The sequence below is a fragment of the Pan troglodytes genome, chromosome 5, assembly GCF_028858775.2.
Source record: "Pan troglodytes isolate AG18354 chromosome 5, NHGRI_mPanTro3-v2.0_pri, whole genome shotgun sequence".
NCBI classification, from domain to species: domain Eukaryota; kingdom Metazoa; phylum Chordata; class Mammalia; order Primates; family Hominidae; genus Pan; species Pan troglodytes.
In genome coordinates, this window is record NC_072403.2 from 137,902,783 (window position 1) to 137,928,932 (window position 26,150).

At 37.9% G+C, this 26,150-nt stretch overlaps 1 protein-coding gene across 12 annotated transcripts in view; it reads left to right on the forward strand.

Moving 5' to 3' along the window:
• The window catches only part of TRMT11 (tRNA methyltransferase 11 homolog), a 92,230-nt gene that overhangs the window by 38,396 nt on the left and 27,684 nt on the right, over positions 1-26,150 (forward strand). For 8 of the 12 annotated variants that reach the window (XR_010158191.1, XR_010158189.1, XM_063813435.1 and 5 more), the window contains one exon: positions 13,932-14,503. Coding sequence is in view for 7 of the 12 variants with exons in the window: in XM_063813435.1 (XP_063669505.1) it covers positions 13,932-14,063 (132 nt within the window). In the remaining 5 variants the exon portion in view is untranslated. Of the gene's footprint in view, positions 1-13,571; positions 13,711-13,931; positions 14,504-16,025; positions 16,077-23,444; positions 23,510-26,150 lie in introns of those variants that run through there. The other 4 variants (XR_010158187.1, XR_010158188.1, XR_010158190.1 and 1 more) reach the window with 4 other exon arrangements.

Genomic DNA, 26,150 nt, shown 5'->3' on the forward strand with positions numbered 1-26,150 from the left:
ATGCTTTTTTGTCTCCTCTCCTAGTCACTTACTTCTCATGTATATGTTTGTCTTTTGGTATTTTAAAGGAAGTAAGGCATTTTGATAATTCAGATGGTAACATTACAGCTCTTAGAAATCATAGCATTTAATAGAATCATTTGAGTTAGTAATATAATAGTAACTAACATTTATGTGCCAGGCACACGAGTAATACATGTAAAAAACAAACATTACCTGTAGATTTTGCAGTTTTAAGTCGTGATATTAGAAAGTAAAGTAAATGGCATTAGCATTCTTTATTATGTGGCCTACATAAATAGTATTCCAAAGAATTAGGAGGACAGAGCTGTGGAGACTCTTTAATAATTCATGGAGCCATATAATAAATCAGCCATTCTATTTTAATGGAAAAATTTAAAAATTAAGATCCATTGTGGACTAATTTTTATACTTGCTTTCCACTGAGTTTTATTTGTTTAAGAAAGTCTGGTATTTTTTCCCAGATTTATAATATTTCCCTGAGCAAATTTATTTGAGACTCAAGGAAAACTGGGCTTTTGAGAATTTTTGTCCTATATTAAAATGATAAATGAGGGTACTCACCTTTGGTATTTTTAAACCTGTAAAGGCAGTGCTCATTTTTGTCAGGTTTACTTTTTATCATTTTACTTTGTTCTTTTCCAATTGATTTAAAAAAACAACAACAAGGAAAAGCCTCAAGTAATTTTTTGAAATGGTCTTCCCTATATAAGATCAAATTTAACTAGTGAATTTTTACTAGTATGATGTTTACTGTAACCGAAAATACTTTGTCATGTTAATCATGTTTGGTTTTTAATTAATTACTTCATTTCTACCTTTTTGTTTGTGTGGAGAGGAATGTATATAATTGCAGCAAGATCTCAATCCTTTATAATGCAAGTGGTGACATAAAATTGTCGAACAGTCCTCACACACCTCTAACAAATTATTCTTGGGCTTGTTCAGCATTGTTGATTTTGGCAATGGAAGACTGTTAGTTTTAGATTTTTACACTTTTGTATACTGTGTCTCTTCATTTTTGATTTGTCACTTGTTAGGTTTAACTTCAGTATAACTTTTGGCCCACTTGGTATGCTGTTATAAAGTATTCTCCCTATCCCTCTTTTAAAAGTGTAAATGTAAGTTACAACAAAAATTGTCTAAGCAATATTGATATTTTATAAAATGTTGAAGTTTTGGATTATTGGTCATAGTTTTCAGACTTGCTTATGGCACATATGTAGTAAAGAAGAAAATTCTTGACAACTGTATTAAAATTTTGAAGTTGCCTGATAAGAAGGGCCAGGGTTTTTCATTATTCCTTGTTGATATATTCTGAAAGCCAAGTGAATGATGAGTAACACTTTTATAATGCATTATTGTTTATAAAACTTCCCTATCCATTTGACTTTATTAATTTCCCCATTTTAGAAATGAGGAAGAGTAGCCTGGGACTATCCTATTTTGCTTAAATAGTAAGTAGAAGAGTTGAGACCAAAACTCCTCTTTGTACTTGAAATTCTGTGTCGTTTTTTTCTACATCTTGCTGCCTCTCTACCGAAGCATATTTCTACCTTTAGAATGTGCCAAGATTAAAAGGTAAATATTCTTTTTATGTTTTGTTTTTATTTATTTTTTGAGATAGAGTCTTACTCTGTTGCCAGGCTGGAGTGCAGTGGCGTGATCTTGGCTCACTGCAACCTCCGCCTTCTGGGTTCAAGTGATTCTCCTTGCCTCAGCCTCCCGAGTAGCTGGGACTACAGGTGCGCGCCACCATGCCCAGCTAATTTTTGTATTTTTAGTAGAGACGGGGTTTCACCATGTTGGCCAGGATGGTCTCGATCTCCTAACCTCGTGATCCGCCCGCCTCAGCCTCCCAAAGTGCTGGGATTACAGGCGTGAGCCATCGCGCCAGGCTCTAAGAGGTAAATATTCTTGAGTGACATATTACTAGTTTTTTTTAAAGATAGTCTTTCCTTGTCCTGCTGTATAGCTAGTGTTACTTTTGGGGCCATGGTAGAATGTGGTTTTTTGGGTTTTTTTTTTTTTTGAGACGGAGTCTCGCTCTGTTGCCCGGGATGGAGTGCAGTGGCGGGATCTCAGCGCACTGCAAGCTCCGCCTCCCGGGTTCACACCATTCTCCTGCCTCAGCCTCCCAAGTAGCTGGGACTACAGGCGCCTGCCACCCCGTCCGGCTAATTTCGTTTTTGTATTTTTAGTAGAGACGGGGTTTCACCATGTTAGCCAGGATGGTCTCGATTTCCTGACCTCGTGATCCGCCAGCCTCGGCCTCCCAAAGTGCTGGGATTACAGGCATGAGCCACCGCGCCCGGCGGTTTGTTTTACTAGATCTTGCTGTCCCACTTAACACAACATGTAGTTGATGCTGCTATATGTGGTTGTAGTCACAGTGGTTACTTCTATAAAACATTTTTCTTATATGAAATGTATAGGATAAAAGGCTGATCTCCAGAGTTGTCCACAACAGACTGAGGTATAATAGTTACGTTTTCAATGACGGTCACCTGAAGCAATTCTCTCTCAACCTTCTCCATAGAATCTACTTGAACAGATGAAAAGAGCACCCAGGGTAGCCTTTTCAAGATTTCCTTGAAATCTTTTCAAAAAATTCATGCAACTTTTATAGTCTACTCTATAATAGATACATGATTAAAAATAAAAAATTATTTTAAATTACTATTACATTAAGTGGGCCATCATGTGCCCTATTTATTTTGTGGTTTATTTACCTGACATGCTACCTTATATTCCTAGTGGTTTGAGAAGTTTTGAAGTATGGGTATGTTTAATTCAAGATATTATATGGCTATTAATTTAGACTAAAGTTTAATGAATAAATCAGTTGTCTTTTTTTTTATAGCTACATCATATAGTTTAGATTATTTAAAAGAGGAATACTGGAAGGTCACAGTGGCAGTTGATGACAGTTTATGTAATTTTTTATTTTGGATTGAATGAAAGAGTCCAGTAACATGAAGCTGATGAATGCATTAATCATAATGGAGTGTGGCCAAAACTGAGGGTTTTAACTAAAGGACTGAAAGATTTTGAAGCTATGAAGTACAAAAGAACCATTAACTTTATAACAGTATTTTTTTAAACAAAGGAGATAATAGACACTGAGGTCACTTCAGAAAATGACTTATAGATGGCTTGAAGTGGAAGAAATTAGTCTTTATGATAGTTTACATATTAGAATGATAGTAGTGTTGCTGATCATAAACTCTGGTGTTTTGCTGGCATAATGCTGATGCCTATTTCCCTTAGACATTGTCCTTTCTCAGGATTAATGTTGTTGGTTGTGTTTTTCTTTCACAGCTATTTGAATTAAAGTGAGTCTCTTCTGATTGACTTTTCTTTCTGAAATATATTGTGATTTTTGCCTGTCTCTTCCCAAAACTGTGGGTTCCCTTTTGATTAGAGGTATAAAAGATTAGAGATTAGATATGAAGCATTTAAAACAAAGGGTAAGATAGATATAGGTAATAACCTCATTTATTGGTGAGAAAAACAAGGCATGGTGACACTAAAGACGTATTGGACATAAACTCATTCTAGGTCTTCATACAATCCAGTATTTATCACCATCAAAGTTCATGTGTGTATCTGAGAGAGAGAGTCTTTTTAAAAATTATTTTGCATAGCAAGTCAGAAAGAAACCAATTTGCATTATTTATAAATTATGACTTGACTTGAGGTACTTAAAAAAGAGTCGGAGAAGCAGACAGTAGCCTGGTGATGCTGCATATCATGCTGCCTGAATTCAGTTTTCAGGTTCATTTGGTCTACTTAGTTCCAAATGAATTTTCTTTTGCTGTTTGTGGTACTTTTTCTTGAGTTTACATCGTGGAGGATCATTTTTCTTTTATACTTAGGCAAATAAAATGATTTTGTCAAACGGGATTTTTTAAGTTAATGCTATCATAATAGTTTTAAACTATTGTTTTTGATAAACCATGAAAAAGCAAAACTCTTCCCCACTAGCTCCAGGAAAGCAGGCATTTAAGATATCTGGATCCTGCATCTTATGGTTCTGTTTAGAAAGAACTATTTTATTTGCAGAAATAAGCAGTTCTCTGAAGCCTGAGAGAACACATGTCTTTATGGTTCTAGCATGTTTTTAAGCTATGCCAGTAAAACAGTTTTTAAAGTACTAGTGTTATAAGAATCTTAGGCATAGGTCAGTTGAAAATATAAATATAACTCAGGGATTCCAAGGTATGAATAATTTAGAGAAATGGGAAGTTTCTATGTGGAATCAACATAATCCTTTAGAGCTTCTTTTATAATTCTTGCATGAGTGACAGATTTTCCTCATTGTATACTTTTGTATTTTTCTTATTTGTCATATGTTTATTTAACTTAGAGTTATCTTTCTGGTGTTATTCAAATTCACATGTAAACTTATGTCCTCTTTCCACTTTATGATCTTCTAAGAATCTAACTCTGAGATTTTTAATGCGTATTTTTTACATAAGACATAAATGTACACTTTAGTAATTATAAAGTGAACATCCATGTACCTGCCACCAAGGTCAAGGTTATAGAGTAATGCAGCACTCCAGAAGATCCCCCCTTTTGTGGCCATTGTTGATCATAAATACCTCCCCCTGCAACGTAACCACTATTCTGACTGTTACGGTAATCATTATCTTGCTTTTCTTTTGTAATATTACCACTATTGAATTCATCCCTAAGCAATATAGGTTTGCCTGGTTTTGATCTTTGTATAAATGCATACTCATTTTTATTTTCATTTTAATGGATTATGGAAATTTAAAAAACTCACCTAGGAGAGGAATAGTCTCTACATTAAAGTGAGAGCATATATATGTGCATGCCTGCACATGTTTTGGTCTGCTACTCATTTATTGCTACTCAAGAAAGTGTTAAACAAGATTTTTAGTTTTAATGAAATATTAGATACAGTAACTAACAAGTCATTAAATGTTTAGTGTGTTGACTTTGTATTCTTTTATCATTTGAGATAAAGTTTTGACTTTTATAAAGTACAGATTCTAGTAGATAGCATATAGAAAGTGTTAATACTTCTGTGTTGTCATGATAAGGACTAATATCCCCAATGTTTTTTTTATAATTATTAAGAAATTACATGTTGAGTGCCAGATGTCAAAGTTTAATCATTGTCACTCATTTTGAGCACTCTAGATATGAAGATTTTAATACGTATTAAAATACTTTCATAGATTTTAGGTAACTTACTATCATGTAGTGAAAATTTTAAAAAGTATAGATTATATGTAAATACCTAATTCAAGGATGAAGATTTCCAATGGTACCTTGTTCTCATTAAGAATAATGCTAGAGGTTTCTCTTAATAGTATTGGATGCCAGACTTTTGACCTGCTTGTCCTTGGTTTGGAAATGGCCTAGTGCTGTTTATAGTTGTATAACTTTAGCACAAGTGGTTTCTATAGCTACTGTCCAGTACCAGATGTAGAACAGTGGGAAGCTTTGATAAGGAGAGCAGGATTTTTAAACAAAAGCTGGACATGGGTAATTACCCTGAAGCTGAACTGAGCCCCATTATATTCAGCACTGTCATTTACATTTCATTTCACTCTCTGTTGATTAAAAGAAAATAAACCGACCCATTGTTTTTCTCTTCCATCTCTTTGCCTTCTTCCTCACACCTTACTTAAGAATGTATATCATAGCTTTAATCGGTTCCATGAATCTAAAAAGTTTTTCCCCACAAAATTGGATGAACACTTCTAGTTTGGTGGCTTTCACTATGGTGACAGCATCACTGGTTTTCACTTATCATAGAATAAATTTCATAAGCCATTTGTATTCAAGCGTTTGCAATGAAGCTGCTGTTTTGTATAAACTACTGTCACTTTGAGACTATAAATGACTTAAGGTTAATACTAGGGAGGTAGAAGAAATCATTATCTCATTATCAGGAACTGTCAGTGAGTAAAAGGACAGCTTAAACCTGACCTACAATTAAAATAGAAGCCATTTGGTTTTCTGCTGAATGACTATAGAGCTCTGCAACTTCATCCTCTAGAAAGTGGAAATATCTTATTTTTAAAGAATAGTGATTTTATAAATTGATGACCATCGTTAGATATTTTCACTGAAGTTTCAGGAATTCTATTAAATTAACTCTTGGCAATGAAGGGACACCAGGAGAGAATTTTGACTTGATCATTATATTGATAGGGAGCGGTGCAGGAGATGAGACTTTACAGTGAAGCGAGTAGGAGCCAGTTTGTAGTAGAGGATGGGCATGGTGGTTGGGGCAAGGAGGTTGAGGAAATTCGTATCTGATAACTGCTGTTTGCTCTGTAAAGAAGGATGCAAGTTTTTTTGTTTTTGTTTTTGCTGAGTAAATAAGCAGATACTAAATGTAAGAATTGAGGACAGGTGAACTTTTAGAAAAGGTACTATGAGAAATAGGAAAAAAAGCCATTTGCTTAACATTTTTTACATTCATATACTTTTCCTATTTTTGTATACTTTATTTCTCTTACTTAATTACCTGTTCCTTGAGAGGAAGGCCATAGTTTTCATCACACAACATGTGTTTATGGGACCATTCGTGTCAGGTGTTGGGGCTGAACAGACTAAGGCTTCTTATCCTTAGAAAACTTGCACATCAGGAGAAATGGCCACTCAAACCATATTCCAACATAGCATCTTGTGTTCTGTAGTGATCTGTGAGAGGTGTTGTGTGAACATAGGAAAGCACCTACCTAAGGAGATGGTGCTTGAGGCAAAAGAGATGGGGAATTTGGTTGGAAAGCCAAAAATTTAAGCAAGATACAGAAGCATGAGAGGCATTGTGGTATATGTGGGGAACCCTGGACTTCAGTGTAGCTGGAAATACTGAGCAGTGGGGGAGGAACAGCTGGAGATGACCTGGAAGACTAAAGAGAGGGAAGCCCAGTGTTGAGGGACCTTACCTACTGAACAGTTTCAAGTTTATCCTGTTGGTAAAAGGGCAAGCCCATAGGGATGTTTGGAGAGTGGCAGAAGCTCTGTGTTCTGTGAAGGTCCTCCTAGCTTCACTGTGTTAGTGAATTTGAGCTGTGGAAAGTTAGCTGTGATACCACTGAGGGGGCTCCTGGAATAGTCAGGCAAAGATGGTGAGGCTATAAACCAAGGAAGCTAGAATAGAGATTGTAGGGGACTTGTTGGAATTGAGAATTTTGGGGGGAGGTAGATATGGCAGGACTCAGTGACTAATTGGATAATTGGGGTGAGGGAGATGAGCTAAGGGTGATGTTTCAGAAATCTGGCTTGGGACAACTGAGCGGATGATTGTTTTCTTGTATATGTTTTTATTCCCCATCCCTACTCCCAGGACCATGGGGCAGTACTGCTTTCTTAGGCTGCTGTAATAATCTTCTACTGATTTCTCTGCTTCTGCAGTTTCTCCCTCCATTCCATGCCCTACATGGTGGCCAGAGTATCTTTCAGAATATAAATAGATAAGGAAACTCCTCTGCTTAAATCTCATCAATGGCTTTCTGCGGAATTTAGAATAAAATTCAGAATCCTTTACATAACCTTTATGTCAGCCTGATCTACTTCTGGCCTGTCCAGTCTCATCTTGTGCCACCTTCCCTTTTGCTTACCAGTTGTTATCCACCCTGGCCGTACCATAGTCTTTCAGGTCCCAGAATGGATTTACCTCCTTTTAGTCTCAGAGTCTTCTCACACGCACTGTGTTTCCTCTTCCTAGAATGTTTTCTTCCCCTCTTTTCATATGAGTAAATTTAATTCATCCTTTAGGTCTCAGATAAATGTCACTTCCTGAGAGAAGCCTTTCTTGTCCTTTCCCTTCACCGCTTCTGGATAGGTGTTTCCTTCTATTCTTCCCATATTCTTTTCTTGCCAGTGTTTAATCACAGTTTGTAAGTATATGTCTGGATGTACATTGTTTAATGTCTGTCTCTCCCACCACTGTACAAGCTCTGTGAATTCACGGAACTTGACTCTTTTGCTCACGATGCAATAAATATTTATGGAAAGAATACTGACTTTTAAGTGATTACTCTAGGCCGTTCTAGAATAAAAACAATCACATCAGTGGTATTTAAATCATCCATTTAAAGGAAGAGTAGGAACAGATAGTTATGGTAGCCAAAAGTTTTCTGTTTGAAAATACATTGAATTTTATCATTACCCTGATACTACTCTTCAAAAATCAGTGGGACAAAAACATTTTAATCCTATGATCCCTAGGCCTCATTTCTCATGAGAAGCAAACCAATAAAGCAGCTGAATTGACGTATTGTGGAAAATTATAACACCTTCCCTTTATTTAAGAAGGAGGTGATAAAAGAGAATAGCAAATTCTGGGAGAAGGCAGTAATTAGGAGGATAGTTTTATCTAAGTGGAATTCTCAATGAAGAATCTTTCGTATGTTGGAAGTCTGAGCAGTTTATGATGGTCAGTTTGAGAAACGTTTTTTTATATATGTATTCTCACAGTATAATCCAGAGGGTCATGAGTTGCGTTTAAAGCAGCAGTTTCAAATGTGACTACAGAACATACAGCTTGATTTATTTTCTTGAGAATGAATTCCCCATTAGATTAAAATTTATTATAAGTGGCTGAAATCGTTTTAGCATCTTTTTTGGTTCTTTTTAATGCTGTATTTTTGATATATAGTTGTAAACATAGATTGACTTGAATAAGGTCACGTTTATATACCTTTCTTTCTTGTTCTAGAGAGTAGTTTGGAATTTTAGGTCGGACACTGAGACAGTGTTACACGTTAGAATCGCTGAGGTGAATATGTAGTTGTCTATTTCTCCATCATTATTTAAAAATGAAATGGTGTGAATAAATGCTAACATTCCCTGAGGAAAAGGCCAGCCTGGTCATGTTGGGACTGTGGGACTCTCGATGTTTACAGCAATCCGGGACTCACAAACAGCTATCAAAACGGTGCTCCTGGCAGATGCATGGTCTGCTGTGCTGTAAGCTATTTCAGTTCACATCAGGAAGTACTCTAAAGAAGGATTGCTATGCTCCAGCCAGCAGAGGGTAGTGTACACATGAAAGTTAACTACCAATTTGTAAGCCTTCCTTTGGTTTCTTTGGCAAGTGTGTTAAAATTCCTCGAGTGGTTTATGTTTAGAATTAGCAGTACTGATAGGACAGGAAATTGGCTGGGTGGGACAGTGGTTAAAGGAGTCCTGCCTAAAACTTTAGATCTGAAATATGTGCTACCATAATGTTGCTGTTCAGTGAGGAATGTCCTCTAAATGTCAAACTCTATTTTGAATGACCCACTAATCCACCATGTGGGAAATTAACTCTTTAGCCATTGTTTTGATGTAATTTCTACTAAAAAAAAAGAGAATCATAATGGGAAAAACATGAGTTTTGAAGTCTGATTTAGGCTACAATTCTGGCAATGCTACTTACCAGCTGTGTGATTTGTGGTGGATTATTTAAACTCTTTAGCCCCATTATGTCCCTATCTGTAAAATTTAGATGATACTTTTCTGCAAAAAGATACAGAAAATTAAATAATTATGTAATAACACATAGTTGGTAGGAAATATATCTTCCTTTCTTGAATCATAACTTGTGTATTTCTTATAATGTTTACAATTGCTGATTGTCTTAAAAGGATAAATGATAGGGCTGAATGCTGTATATCTTCCTTATGTAGCCATTTATGGCTAGCACAAATTTACCTACAGAAACTCTTCTGATTATAAAAAATGATAATAGTATAGTCAATAGTCTTAATATTTTATTCATATCGTCTTAATTACTATCAATGGTTAAGAAATTTGGAAATTGTAGTCTTTTTATCACCATAGTCTTCTCTCTTGCCATTTCCTAATTCTTGTGTGTTTTTATTTTTCCATCAAATAGGTTTTGCTTACTAAACATTGGCAGAACTCGGGTTTTATGATACGTAGGTGATATCACAATGAATAGTGGTAGACAGATTTAGAAATGTTAGCGAAACCAAAAGTCAAACACTGGGATGAGCTTGAGTTAATGGGGAGATCAAAGATTGTGTTTGCTGAGGATACTCTTCTCCTTTTAAGTAAGCACTTTGGCCTTTGAGATACTGTGCTGAAAAAAAAAAAAACTTGCAGATATTCCTGGTTGAGATGCACAGGGAATGTGAATAGAGAAGAGTCATGAAAAGGTGATGAAAAATATGTAGAGTTGAATATCATCGTCTCAGATGTAAGCCCTGGCAAACTAAACCAAAGATAGGATGAAAGAGAAGTAGAGAGAAAAGAGAAAACAAAAAATGAGTTTGCCATTTTTTTTTTAGCATTAAGGTAATAAAAGTTCTGAATGCTGCATAGAGTATAGTATATTTCGTATGGTCTGGGTATATTTTAAATGTGTATTGTTCATAGATATGTGGTATTTATATGTATGATTATATGTGATATGTGTTGGACCATAGACATACTGAGTGTTTCGTGAGAAACATTTTATGAACTATGGTCTTTCCACTTAAGTGAAAATAGTAGCCAAAGTCCTTGGAATGTCTTACTCGAAGCAGGACTTGTGCTGCTAGATAATAGACTGGCGCCTGCCAGATCTCTGGCTGTGTAAGGGATTTGGAGCTTTTGGGTTTTCCAGAGTTTCTGTTATAAATGATAGATGTTGTGTTTTGCAATCAGGAGTCATTTGGTCTTCTAGAAAGGGGACATTTTAGCACAGAACCCAAACATACACTTCACACTGATTCTGCTCTACTACCTGGGAAATAAGAAAATAGGATTTTCTCCCCAGGAGTTGCATTTCTAAGGTTAATGATCTTTCCCACCTTCTCCAGTAGCATGTATGTCTTTGCCACCATGTCCCCATAGCACTGAATAGAACACATGGTCGGTTAAGGGCTTGTTTTGCCTTTATTCTGAGAGGTCTAAACTATTACAGAAAAGAATGTCTTAAGTAGTGAATGTTTTCTCAATAATCGTTAGCATACATTTTAATCATTACTTTTGGATTTTTCAGGCTTTTGCTGTTCATTCCCAGTCTCTGACTCTAATCTTTATATTCTCTGATTTTATTACCAATAGTTGCCCTATTTCTATCCCTCTGGTCAAAGATAAACTATTTTATTAATCCCTTCCTTTGGTCCATAGAGGAAGCCCATCTTCCATTGTGCTTTGGGCTTTGTCTTCTGCCTCCCTCTTGTGAGCTGCATAACCACAGCTTAGGTCAGCTAGGCACGCTAGTAATTGAGCCTGGGTCAGCTTGCTGGAATCACGTTTCTGTCCTACCTTAGCCTCCTTACTACTGCAGTTCTAGAATATTCCATGAAGTAATCCACAGGCAGTTTGAGGGGGAGGTGATCTTGCATGGCCTAGAGGGGCCATGAGGAGAATAGTGGACATGAGGGCAGAGCTAGAATACCTGACTGCATTCTGATTCCCCTTGTACAGAGGAAAGTGAGATGTCATTCTGCAAAGTGATAGGTAATTGAATGTAAGCCCCAGATATCAAGGGAAAGCCTGAGAATTATGGACAATTTGAACTTATTTAGATTTTAGCCAAGCGGTTGGCATATTAAATTTGCATTTTAATAAATTAGGTTTGGTCTCAGTATGGAGAATACACTAGGGAAGGAACCACTGGAGGCAGGGCAGCTGGCCATTTACGGAAAAGAGGCGGGGATGAGGGAGGCCTAGATTAAATGTTGGAGTTATGAGTGGAGAGAAGTGGATTTGAGATGTTTAGGATATACGAGTTAAGATTTTAGGACTGACCAAATCTGAGAAGAGGGATTTGACGCAGGTTTCTGATTTTGATGACTGGATGGGGAACAATGCCAATAATTGTGAGGATCAACATAGTAGCTGAAAAGATGACAGCATCTGGACATAGCTTTAAAATAAAAACCGAAGAAAAACATTCTGCCAGGATTAAGCTAACACAGCTTAGGAAGTGATCAAGTTTTCTAGTGATCTTACTGACATAAGGACAGAATTTCGAATACCTGGAGGAGTAGTTGATGGACTTCAGTCAGACTTTTGATTAAAGTTGAAGTAGTTGACGTTAAATGGTGGAACATTGTTCTGTGTTGCCGTTATCCTGGCACAGTCCTGATATGTGGACCAGACTTGAGTCTACCTGTGGAGTCACCTGTTCTTTCAAGGTTTGGTTATCCTTCAGCTTCCCTGTGGCTCTTATACCTCCTCTTGATATGAAAAGTCTGTGCCATTGAAATATATCCTTAGTTAATAGGCCTTCATTAGTAAGACCTCTCATCCAGTTCTACTTCTTTCTTGGTGGGCTGCTCAGCTGTCATGGCCTTAGTCCATCACCTATATTCTCAGAGCTCCTCCTGCTTCTTGAGTTGGGGAAAAAGATAGCTCTTTTGGAGAAAACCTCATTACGTTGTAATTAAGGGTGCAGTCTTTAAAGTCAAACAGATCTGTGTTCAAAGCCTAGCTCTGCCACTTACCAGGTGTATTATCTTGGACCTGTACTCTTAAGTAATTCCTCATCTGTAAAGTGGTACTAATCGTTTACTTATTTCTTAGAGCTGACAAGTTTTGTTAGGTAGTACATATAAAGCATTTAGTATTGTTTTTGGTCCATACAAAATAACCAGCAAATGTTACCTTTCATTTGGTATCTTTAGTTGTATACCTACACATTGACTCTCTAAAATTTATCTTTTTGGGGATTGTATGTAGACTGAAGTTATTAATAGTAACCTTTAACATGTTTTCATGTGTTTGCAGGAATTTGGAACTGTAATATACTTGGGTGCCATAAAATTTCAGTAGCTACCTATTTCTCTTTGATGAATCAGGAAATCTGGGCATGTTTAATTTTTAATAATCTGGGTTTTTGGTGTGATTTTAAAAATATATGTGGCAAAAACAGTTTCTGAATAAACAAATGTGCCAACATTATTTTGGCTAAACCTGGATTTTTTAAATTAATGCTAGGTATGATGGAAAAATGAAGGTACTCATTTTATACAGGCAAAAATATTTTTGCAAAAATGAAAAAATATTTTGAGGATTGTTATATTCCAGATATATTTTTATATTTTTAGCTACCATTTTGATACTGAAATCTGGATAAAAAATTAGGCTTCATGTTTTCCATTTAAGTCTCCATACCTGTCCTCAAAAATCACATTAATCCAGGTGTAATTGAATATGAATTTATAGAAGCACATGGGAAATGAAATTTTATGTCTAATTAGATATTTTTCACACTTGGATGAGAAGCCAGTGTTTCAGTGTTTCCTGCCAGGAACCTCAATTTTCTAAGCCAAAATATGTTTGACATTAACCCAGGTTGATATTACCATTAGACGTCAGTCTGAGCAGTAGTCCTTACTTGTCTGTGAAGTCTACAAGTATGGAAATCTCTTGTTTAGCCTGTATCTTCATCTACTATGTTCACTTAAAGTTTCCACGAATTGTTTATTTCATTAACTGAATATAGAAATACCCCCAGACAATTTTGTGTGTCTGTATGACCTCACACAAATGCATTATTTTGTTGGTTCACACCTTTTTCTTGAGTAGAAGCTTCCTTGTTTAGTACTTTTTATCCATAGGCACAGATGACTTCAGTGTGTGCTGAACTGGGAATCAGAAGAAAGTTATAGCCTTGACTCTGTTACTTGGAACCACTCTCTTTGCCCTGAGGCAAAAAAAAAAAAAGAAAGAAAAAAAGAAATTTGTCCTCTGTACAGAGGTCTTTTGTGAGGCTTTAATGAGGTAAATGAAAACACTTTGGATATCCAAGCATGATAAGGATGTAAAGTGATGGTATATTTCAATTCAAGTAGTGAAGGAAGATAAATATGCACTAGAGAGTGAGATTTTGCTTAAGATTTTGCTTAAGGTAAACAACTGCTTTGGTATAAGCTAACTAAAGAAATAATTTTTACATTTTGTATTTTCCAACCAAACAGAATCGGGACCAGTATTCACATCTGCTAAGTGATCATTTTCTGCCATACCAAGGTCATAATTCCTTCCGTGAGAAATATTTTAGTGGGGTAACAAAAAGAATTGCCAAGGAAGAAAAATCCACCCAGGAATGAAAATTAAGATTTTGACAATGAAGAAAGAATAAGAATTTGATTTAAAAAGACATCTGGATGTGAACTTTCATGTATGATCCAGAAAATAGGTACGGTTTTAAAATATTTTATATAGAAAAGCTACAAAGTAAATTGAGCAATGCTTTTAAAGTTATCTTTGTTTTATAGACTTTTTTGTTGTATGTATTACAGTCTTTATAATCTTATTTAATGTATATTTGTACTTTCAAGTACTGATGGAGATAGACTCAAAACAGTTATTTTTTTACAATTAATCTACAAAGGGAATTAATATTGTTGACTTTTAAAACATCTGCTGGATATATTATATGCAATTAATAGTAGTTAAGAATTTATTCATTTGGTAGATATGTTTATTTGGTTTTTGATTGTCATCGATTTACATTGCCACTAATAAACCATATTGAGAATTTCTAAAATTGTGTCATATCTAGTTGTCTTCAGGGGGGATGTGATGAGGGAAATAAATTTTTATTTAGAAATTCCAGACAAGGAAGGAATAACAATGCTAATAGTGATGATAAGAAAGGCTAAGACCTGACAACCTAGAAAGATTCCAAACTCCTTAAGGCCTGTCTACATTTGAAGCTCTTTTGTACCTTGGATTTGCTCCTGCATTCCTAACCGTTGACTGTTGCTCAAGTTAACTACCCACAATTTTTGGTTTAGAAAGTAACTGATAGTTAAAAGCAGTAACAGCAACACAAATGCTTGATGGTTCCTTAATGGTATTAAGCCTAATCAGTGCCCTTTGAAATAGAAGCTATATTTTTCTTGAAGGAGAAACTTTGCTGAGTCCACATTGTGTCCATCATGAAAATGTCTTGCTTGAAAACCACTATACCCATTAATTCAGGATGCTAATAGCTTTCTTGCCTTTGGTGGTCAAATGTACCTCAGCAGGGTGGCAGTAAACGGATCCTCTCTCTCTAACCAGAGCCTGTATTTATTATTATTATTATTATTTTAGTGTTACTGCTGACTTTTATGGACTCAGAGTATTAATGTGCACAGCTTAGGACCTCTAAAAGTCTAGTGCTGCCCAAGCAAAGAGACATCAGGCTATCTGCTTTGGTCTCTTTTTCTTGTCTTGTAGTTCAGGATTTCAGCAGCAGATCTCAAACATTTCACTGATTATTTTGTTTGGGTTTCTGGATGTGATTTGTGGTACACTGGGGGGAAATCTAAAAGTATTCAAGGATGATTTATTTTCAGTTTTTCTGTTATAAACCATCTTATTTAAAATGTTTCGAGGTTATATGGGAGGTGAGTTTGAAACTTTGTCACTGACTCAATTTGGAATATGAGATTTTAGCTTAGCCCCTTTTTTGGGTGTTCACAAAGATTAGTCCAAATAGTTCTGGAAAGTTGGAATATTAATTTTAGTCACATTATCCTTAAAAATTATCCAACACTTAAAAAATATTTGAAATTATTTGTTATTACTACTAATTGAGGTCTTCTAAACTATGATTCCTATTATGAGGCTTATTTTCGTATTAATCAGGAAGTTCAGTTTCCCATTCCTGAAATGTCACTAGGCTCAGAGTATAATTTGTTTAGTTGGAAATCATAAATAAAAAAGAAACCTGATTACTTCCAAACTATTTTGGTTTTAGAGCATAGGTCTCAAGCCCTCTTATTTTAACGAGAGAGTTTTATTTTTTGGCGTTAGGATCTTATTACTTTCGGCGTAAGTTACAGCAGATCCTTTCCAGGATTGCTCTGGTTTTCTATGTTACCACTGTATTCCTCATGTGCTTACAGCAACAATATCACCTAGCAAATTGCCTGCATTTCAGAAAGTCCTGTAGTTTGGATTTACAGTATAATCTGTGAAGGAATTCTAGGTGGTCTGTGGACTGGCCTATTTTAATGTTTATAATATGACAAAATGTATAATTTTGTTTCTGGCATATATTAAATATCCATAAACTCCAGACGGTTACCTTGGTGGTGTTCATCAGAGGTGCCTCCTTCCCGTCTATTCTGGTGAGTACTTTTTGCTCTAATAGCTGGGAGGGAATAGTGGAGTAGGTGGTCTTTGTGTTTAGCCAAAGTGGCCAGCAGATTTTGAAAAGTTTAAAATCTGCTACAATTTTCTCAGCCACTTCCTGCCCAGGGTGACCCAGCTTTGGGCCAGCTTGCCACTGACTTCCTTATGACTAACTCTTTAAATACAAGGATTGAGCAATAAAACATTTTCAAACTGTTTAAGCTCTGGGAGGTAAGTCAGTATTGCCACTATTTCCTTGTTGAGAAAACTCACTCAAATATTGAGATTCCCTACATATTTAAGAAGGATGGCAATTATAAGTAAAAACAAAACAAAAAACAACAACAACCTTATTTCAAGTTTTGTAGGGGAAAGTAGAGTATGTGTTAACATCACGGGAGGCATTGTAGTGGGTGTGTTTATTTTATTGGGTTAAAATTGTGCTTTAAAAGTTTGAGACATGGAAATAGCTTTTAAGGTAATATGTTTTATACTCGTAAATTAAAGAAGCAGGGATTTGACTTTTTTTCAACACCAGGAAATTAGACGTTGAGGTTGTGTTATATAGATGCCAATATAAGCAACTCTGGCTCTTGAATAAAAGTTCTTAGTCGTTTGGTGTTAGAAGAACTGCTGACATCTTATGCTGGAAATATTATCAAATATTGCTTATCCAAAGAGATATGGAATAAAACATAATGTTTCTCTGTTGAAAACTGAAGGTGACTTTTTTGGGAAATGATCTTATTTTCCATCCCATTGTAATAAATCTCCCTTGAAAAAGCACAGTGGAACTAGGCTCATGTTAATAGTTCTAACAGGAAAAAAATTCTTTGTAGATAAAGCAAGGCATAAATAAACTCATTAATGCATTGCAGTGGTGGAAATGGAGGTGAGTGTTGCCAAGGCAATTGATGACCTTATTGTTGACCTGCTTGACCAAAAGAGAATAAATTATTCCAAAATAAGAACCTTGGCTCTTTTTGCTGGGTTATGGTTCTGTTCCATTATAAAGTTATTTAGAAAACTAAACACTTGCAAGAATCTTTGTTCTTAGAAGGACTGTATTCATAGAATAAGTGAAATCTACTTTGATTTCCGACTTTCCCACTCCCATTTTTCTCAGATATTTATCAAGTAATGTGGTTTGTAATCCAAACAAAAAAAGTACCTTAATCCAGAACATACACATGGAGACAATAACAGCAGACTGATGGTGTTTGTACTTTACTAAAACATTGAGATCTTCTCTAAAACAGAGTGGTTTGAGAACATAGTGTCTAGAGTGTAAAGAATTATAATGGAATGGTAAACATACTGTGATTCTATCTGGTCGTAGAATCATAGAGACCAGCACATTCCTGTCTATCCTTTGGGGTGAAAAACTAGGGAACCTGACCCCTTTCCCTTAAAAGAGATCTGCCTTACGATGTTCATATGTTTCACTGTGTGGGATAAGCAAGTTGACATTTAGACATAACTGAGGCCAACCTGGAATTTGGCTCTTATCCCTTCCTTTATAAGCCCTTGTAGACAGGGCTCTTTGGGGGATGGAGGTTTAATTGTAATGGCAGTCTTTTAAGCCTGGGTCATGGAACAAAATAGGGCTTAATAGATGAATGTTAAGATAAGTCAGCTTCCCTTATGTAACTGCTAGCCCTATTTCTTGTGATATTAAGATGTGCTTAGTATATTTTTGTTTTAAAATTTGAAAGTTCTTACTAAGATAATCACGTTGCAGTCATGCCAAACTGAATTGCCTAAAAAGGAACCTGTTTTGACCTCTATGACTTTAAAAATCTCTCCTTTAATCAAGCTTCCCTGGCTCTCTCCTGAGGATTTATCGGAAGAACTCTATTTTGGCTAACATGCAGCAGTGAAGATTAGCTGGGCTTATGTGTGAAGTTAGTCAAATTAAAAGAAAAGGAAAAAGGCTGAGGAGAAAATTAAAATTGAAAATGTAAATGGTACTTATGATATTGGAGTTGTGCTTTGATGGACTGCCAAAGTAATGTGTTGTAAGTTGGTGAAGTGGGTCAATATGGGCTGAGTTGTTATTGATGAGTTTTAAAAATCTTTAAGAGTCCCTTAAAATTTGTGTATAAATCTTGGAGTATCTCACCACAAGTTGGAGTGACTTCTGCACAAAGAGCAAAATTGCCTTTGCATTTTTCCATTTTTCTTTTTTCTTTTTTAATTTTATTTTATTATTATTATACTTTAAGTTTTAGGGTACATGTGCATAATGTGCAGGTTAGTTACATATGTATACATGTGCCATGCTGGTGTGCTGCACCCATTAACTCATCATTTAGCATTAGGTATATCTCCTAATGCTATCCCTCCCCCCTCCCCCAACCCCACAACAGTCCCCAGAGTGTGATGTTCCCCTTCCTGTGTCCATGTGTTCTCATTGTTCAATTCCCACCTATGAGTGAGAACATGCGGTGTTTTGTTTTTTGTTCTTGCGATAGTTTACTGAGAATGATGATTTCCAATTTCATCCATGTCCCTACAAAGGACATGAACTCGTCATTTTTTATGGCTGCATAGTATTCCATGGTGTATATGTGCCACATTTTCTTAGTCCAGTCTATCATTGTTGGACATTTGGGTTGGTTCCAAGTCTTTGCTATTGTGAATAGTGCCGCAATAAACATACGTGTGCATGTGTCTTTATAGCAGCATGATTTATAGTCCTTTGGGTATATACCCAGTAATGGGATGGCTGGGTCAAATGGTATTTCTAGTTCTAGATCCCTGAGGAATTGCCACACTGACTTCTACAATGGTTGAACTAGTTTACAGTCCCACCAACAGTGTAAAAGTGTTCCTATTTCTCCACATCCTCTCCAGCACCTGTTGTTTCCTGACTTTTTAATGATTGCCATTCTAACTGGTGTGAGATGGTATCTCATTGTGGTTTTGATTTGCATTTCTCTGATGGCCAGTGATGATGAGCATTTTTTCATGTGTCTTTTGGCTGCATAAATGTCTTCTTTTGAGAAGTGTCTGTTCATATCCTTTGCCCACTTTTTGATGGGGTCGTTTGTTTTTTTCTTGTAAATTTGTTGGAGTTCATTGTAGATTCTGGATATTAGCCCTTTGTCAGATGAGTAGGTTGCGAAAATTTTCTCCCATTCTGTAGGTTGCCTGTTCACTCTGATGGTAGTTTCTTTTGCTGTGCAGAAGCTCTTTAGTTTAATTGGAGCCCATTTGTCAATTTTGTCTTTTGTTGCCATTGCTTTTGGTGTTTTAGACATGAAGTCCTTGCCCATGCCTATGTCCTGAATGGTAATGCCTAGGTTTTCTTCTAGGGTTTTTATGGTTTTAGGTCTAATGTTTAAGTCTTTAATCCATCTTGAATTAATTTTTGTATAAAGTGTAAGGAAGGGATCCAGTTTCAGCTTTCTCCATATGGCTAGCCAGTTTTCCCAGCACCATTTATTAACTAGGGAATCCTTTCCCCATTTCTTGTTTTTCTCAGGTTTGTCAAAGATCAGATAGTTGTAGATATGCGGCATTATTTCTGAGGGCTCTGTTCTGTTCCATTGATCTATATCTCTGTTTTGGTACCAGTACCATGCTGTTTTGGTTACTGTAGCCTTGTAGTATAGTTTGAAGTCAGGTAGCATGATGCCTCCATTTTTCTACATACCAATTGAGAAGCAATTCTCCATAGATCTCTTGCATTTCTATATGTCTTTCTAAGAAAGGCACAGACTTCTTGTGTCCTATACTGTGTTTTTGAGGATATTTGTATAGTGAACAATCTTGGAAGATATAGAGTCTTTCTCTCCCCTGTCTCCCCCTCGCTTTTAACTTCTGGAGCAGAGGTTTAAGTCTGTGTACAACCTTGGAAGATAATGTCTTCCTTTCAGAGTAAAGGCATGCTTACTGACCATTATAAAAGATTGGGTTCCCTAAGCTTAATATTTCTTCTTTGTAATACAACCTACTGTAAGTGCAGGCACCCATCTGGGCCTAATCTGGTCACTCTTCTGGGACTTGGGTATAAGGAAGAACTGATTGTTAAAATGCTGATTATCAGGCCAGGCACAGTGGCTCATGCCTGTAATCCCAGCACTTTGGGAGGCCGAGGCAGGTGGATCACCTGAGGTCAGGAGTTTGAGATCAGCCTGGCCAACATGGTGAAACCCCATCTCTACTAAAAATACAAAAATTACCCAGGCATGGTATGGTGCACGCCTATAATCCCAGCTACTCTGGAGGCTGAGACATGAGAATTGCTTGAACCTGGGAGGTGGAGATTGCAGTGAGCTGAGATTACACCACTGCACTCCAGCCTGGGTGACAGAGCGAGACTCCATCTCAAAAAAAAAAAAAAAAAATTGCAGATTGTCATGCCCTGCTTACTGTACCATAAGTAATAAAGTTCTTTGTATGTGACCTAGGAGTATGTCTTTTACCAGTTTCAATGAATATGTCAGGCGCTTGCAATAGAGCAAAATCTCAGACCCTTCATGGTTCTTGATGGTTTTTGATCATGAGGATGGGATGCTGACAGACACATAGCTTTCTGGAAGAGGAGGAGGGCTTTGGGGCTCATTAACAGGATTCATAGGAAGTCCTTAGTAATTGTTAGCAAGCATGTTGACCAAATTTCATGATCAACCTGATGATACATGGTCCTCAACTTCATTGCCTGTTAATGAGGAGCAAATGGGGCAGTGGTTGCAGGCCAAGTATCAGAAAGTAGGTCCAGTGATAGTTACCCAAATGGTTCCTTGTTTTTTGCTAACCCTTTTCTGGGCGTTTGGAGAGGTGTTTCCTCACCAGTTTGCCAGTTAGCTTCAAGTCCACCCCACTATAACAATTAGTACTAAGATATATCCTGAGTGGGCTGAAGGGTGTACCTTCTTAGACAATAGGTGAATCATTAGAACTTTGGCTGTTTTGCTTGGGACATATGGTGGCAGGGCACATCATGGTTGTTAAGGAACATGGGCAACAAGTGGGCTATTTTATGGCTCAGCTCCTCCTGGCAGTCTGTCATGCCAGACTTAATATCCATTCAGAGAAAATAATAAAGGATTTTTTTTTTCCAGTGGGTCTTGGTTGCTTTCAGAGAGCATTGGCATCTCAGGGATATATCCCTGAGACAAACTCCTGTGGGAAGGGATAGAAGAGGCATTAACTAGTATTTGGTCTTTTACTGCCCTGAATTGAGTTTACCGTTCTGATGAAGGCGACCTACTGAAGAATGAGAAACTGACCCAGAGAATTCTAGATAAATTCTTGCAGTTGGCCCCCCAACCTTGGAAAAGTGCTCTACCTTTTATGTTAAAACCGGACCAGAACTTAAGAGATATTTCTTGGTACTGGTGAAGATGCTGTCAATTAAGATGAACTCCTAAAAAAAGAAAAATGTCAATGTAAGTCAAGCTAGAGTCAGGCAAAGGACACAAACCCAGTGGCTTCAGTCTGAAGACCATGTGTCCATGGTTGCTGAGTCAAAGGGTCCCCAATGCCAAAACAGTGTCAGATTTTGCTTTGTTTTGGGGACCAAAATCATTGGAATTTCATTTATTTGAGCTCCAAGCAGCTGCTATACTAAATACTAAAAGTAGATGTAAAGCCTTGCATACTGGCATGGAGCCTCCCACTCCAACCCCATGTTCCCTTGTTTCTCCCTCCACCTTTAACCTGACCTCAGCGGCTTTAAGGAGAAAGATGATTAGGGATGGGGCCCAGGACTCCTTATCTCAAAGGAGGACCAGCCACCACATGTACCCATCTGAATATGCTGGGGGACTTTATAGGAGAAAGGGGCACAAACTTGTATGGCTGTGTTGAATACAGGTGCCCAGTTCACCATCTTACACAGTCCTGTGGGGGAAGGGTCCACTCGGTTTCAACTGATAGGGTTTGGGCAAGGTTCATAATAGGAAAGGAAAGTTAACATGACCACAGGTCAACTTGTGGGTATGACCTGTTGAACCAATTTAATGCACTGTTCTTTTTGCATCTGAATATATAGCAGAAAATGACATGTTATATGCTTGAACTTTTCTGCCCTATAAGTGCTAGAGCCCAACCAGAAAGAGCCCCATTTAGATAGGTACTAGTATCTTTAAGGCTACAGAAACCTAATGATACCTTTGAGCTATAGAATATCCTGTAACTGATTACTTTGCTGATTGGAGACTCTGGTAAAAGGAGATACCCTTCATCCAGAGGTGCCCTTGGAGTTTTGGATGCCTGGACTCCTTGACATGGCTGGCCAGATACACGGCTTCTGAAAAACAACTAAGTATTAGCTACTACTGATAGGGACAGGAGGCAGGGAAATACTGGGTAGAAGAGGGCAGCGCCCTGACAAAGGCCCCACCCTCAAGCCTGAAAACCCACGGCCCTAATTGGGAACAGGCATTCCTGTTTTTGTGCCCAAATGTTGCCTTTTGGCCTGCCATGCCCCCTTATCCTGTACCTATATAAACCCTAAACCCCAGGCTCCACAAGCAGAAGAGTGGCAGAGAAGGAGAGAAGAGAAGGAGCATCTGAACATCAAGAGGAGTTTGGCTGGAGATGGTTGGAGAGGAGATTGGTTGCAGGATGGCTGAACTCCAGGGGAAGATCATCTTCCCACTCCATCCCCTTTACAGCTCCCCATCCATCCCGCTGAGAGCCACCTCTGCCACTCAGTTAAAGCCCCGTATTCACCATCCTTCAAGTTTGTGTGTGACCTGATTCTTCCTGCATGCTGGACAAGGACCCAGGTATCAAGAGGGCAGGGTGTAAAAGGCTATCACCCTGACTCTCCACCGAGCTGGTTTAACACTTAGCTGTCCACAGACGGCAACTGCTAAAAGACCATTAATCGTAACACAGTCCTAGATGCTACCATGGGGCTGGAGCCCAAAAGCGCTCGCCCAGCTCCTGCATCTGCCTGTCTGCATGCTCCCCTTCCCGTAAGGGGTTTGAGCACACCCCTGTCACAAGTTCCACGAAGGAGTCGAGCAACTCTCCTGTTTCACTACTGGGCTTCTGTCAAAACTGAACACTTAAGCCAGCTAGCCTGCTGTTCCCTTTTTGGAGTAGATCAAACAGACCTCATGACTACTAAAGTGGAAAGGGCCCAACTAGCCTTGCTTGTCATATAAAATCATTATATGTAATAATCATTAATGCAACAGACCTACCCTCAATGACATCTTGGATTTACATGAAAAAGTGGCAGCTAATCCTTTGGGGGAAAACTTTATCATCCATTCTGCTGCCTGAAACAAAGCCCCTGGCTCAGCACCCTTGTTTCATAAAGGTTACATATAGGGGCTTTAAAAATACATTTAGGTGGCATTTAGGAGATTCCTCAAAATGCCTGTTGCTTCTTTCACTGATAGATTGGCTAAGCTGAAAACCAGTGCCGTTTCAATGGACTGCAATGGCTGTTCAACCTCAGTGCCAGGTAAGCAGAACTGAAAATGGATGTAGTTGGTCTGGTCATTAAGTAGAATTCAAGGCCATTCTGAAAGCTCTGACCAATACCCTCCTTGAGGAGCCTTGTTATGTTTTTACTGACTGTTAGGTTGTTGCTAAAGACCTATGGTTTGATCCACCACTTGGAAAACTAGAGATTTGCAGATTGAAGACATCCTTCCTTAGGGGCTTCAAACAGTGGAAACAAATTGTGGCGGCTGATAGAACTGTCGGGGTCACTCATATTGACATCCATTTTAAAGTCTCATTCTCTGATGAGACCAGCTAGAATCACTCGGTTAGCTAGCACCACCCAGATTGCCATCATTGCTGCCTGGATCCATTATTGTACTGGACATGGCAACACATCCGCTGTTATAGACAGGACACAAGTAAAGTACTTGATTTGTCTGATGCAAAGGCTACCATTTGGTGCTAGACTTGTGACTCCTGCCAAAAGTCGACCTTGTTGCCTCTTGGTAAGGACGAACACACTGCATGGGGTGTTGTCTCCACTACTCCTGGCAGATTGATTACCTCAGACCTTCCTCCACCCCTCTTTAGAGCTATTGGTTGTTCATGAATACTATTGACACTTTCTCAGGTTACAGGGTTGCTGTTCCAGTGCAATCATTTGACTCCAGCCACACCACTTTGGCCCTTGAAACTAATCTGTGTCATGTGTTTGGCTTTCTGGACCATTTGGTATGACAATGATACACCTTTTATTGCTAAAGCCACTCAATCATGGGCTACAGTCAAGACATTTGACTGACTTTCCATACTTCCTGCCATCCACAGGCATCTGGAATCTGTGAGCTTTGAAATTTGCTCTACATTTGTTCTATATTTTCTCTGGCAGCCCTTTACCAAACCTTCACAGAAAGACTCAGCACATTGCTCCAAAGTTACCTCTCAACAGGGCAGTCTTCTGTTCTTTGTGGGATGCATAAGTCTTTTAATTGATGGTTTTAACTCAGGCAATTGGTGATTAATAGTTTGAGTCTTAGGCCGAGAAGATTTTCCAAAACCAGCACCTGAGAGAGTTGTAACAATCGGTTGAAAAGGACCACTTTACCTAGTATGCTTTATTATTGATGTTGAAGCAGGCAAATAAATATTCTAGTTGACGTATTATCTTCAATTTTCTTTCTGTTTACATTTTTCTATAGATTCCAAGAGTGTTAATTTTTTTTTCTATTTTAATGTCAATTGTTGTTCCTCTGTATTAGTTGTATGTGTTACTCTATTTTTCCTGTAATACATGTTCTAAGGCTTATCTATTGGTGATTGGTTGATGTCTATGGGAGTTCCATGCATGGATTTAAATAATGACAAAGGAATTTATAGTCTGGTTGGGGTGATGAGACCTACACATAAAAAGATAGTTAACACAAAGTAGAATGAATTAAGTACCCAGGAGAAGCCTCAATGGAGTTTGGAAGGATGAGAATTTTCTTCAGAGTAGAATATTTAATAAAGATTTCACAGAAGATGTGGTGCTTAAGCCAGAACATTACAAATTTTTTAAAAATTCAGTTAAGTGGAGAGAGGAAAGAAGCACATTTCAGATTGGGGGTGTTATGTGAATAGTGTGAGGAAAGTTCAGATGTGAGAATGTGTGAGTCAAGTTCAGAAGATGATAGGTACTAACTAGACTAACTAGAGGGAAGAGTTCATGTGTATGATGGTGGGAGAGGACTTTGAAAAAGGTAGGCTGGGGTCATGTTGCGAAAGACCTTGAATGTCAGTCTAAAGAATTTGTATTGGACTGGGCATGGTGGCTCATGCCTGTAATCCCAGCACTTTGGGAGGTGGAGGTGAGCACATCAGTTGAGGCCAGGAGTTCGGGACTAGCCTGGCCAACATGGTGAAACACCATCTCTACTAAAAAATACAAAAATTAGCTGGGCGTGGTGGCACACGCCTGTAATCCCAGCTGCTTGGGAGGCTGAGGCAGGAGAATCGCTTGAGTCTGGGAGGCAGAGGTTGCAGTGAGCCAAGATTGTGCCACTGCACTCCAGCCTGGACAACAGAGCAAGACTTCATCTCAAAAAAAAAAAAAAAAATAGACAATAGAAAGTTGTCCTGGGACTAAAGATTTGAGAATAGGGACTGATTTCAGAAAGGTGATTTGGGGTGTCAGTTGCAGTGGCTCACGCCTGTATTCTCAGAGCTTTGAGAGGCTGAGGCCGGAGAATCACTTGGGGCCAGGATTACGAGACCAGCCTGGGCAACATAGTGAGGCCCTGTAATTACAAAAATAAAATGGGCCAGGTGTAGTGGCACATGCCTGTAGTGCTAGCTACTCAGGAGGCTGAGGTGGGAAGATCACTTGAGCCCAGGAGTTCAAGGTTACAGTAAACTGTGATTATGCCACTGCACTCCAGTGTGGGCGACACAGTGAGATGTGGTCTGAAAAAAAAAAAAAAGTGATTTTGGCAATGGAGTGTAGGATGTGCTTGAGACAGGCCAGGAGGTAAATAAATAGTCCATGTGAGAATCTGAACCAACAGTGGGAATAGACAATAGAGACAGATGGAAGACATTTTACTCATCTATTCATTCATTCAACAAATATTTTGTCCTCATTGGTATGCTAGGCACTACAGGGTCAAAGATTAGAAATG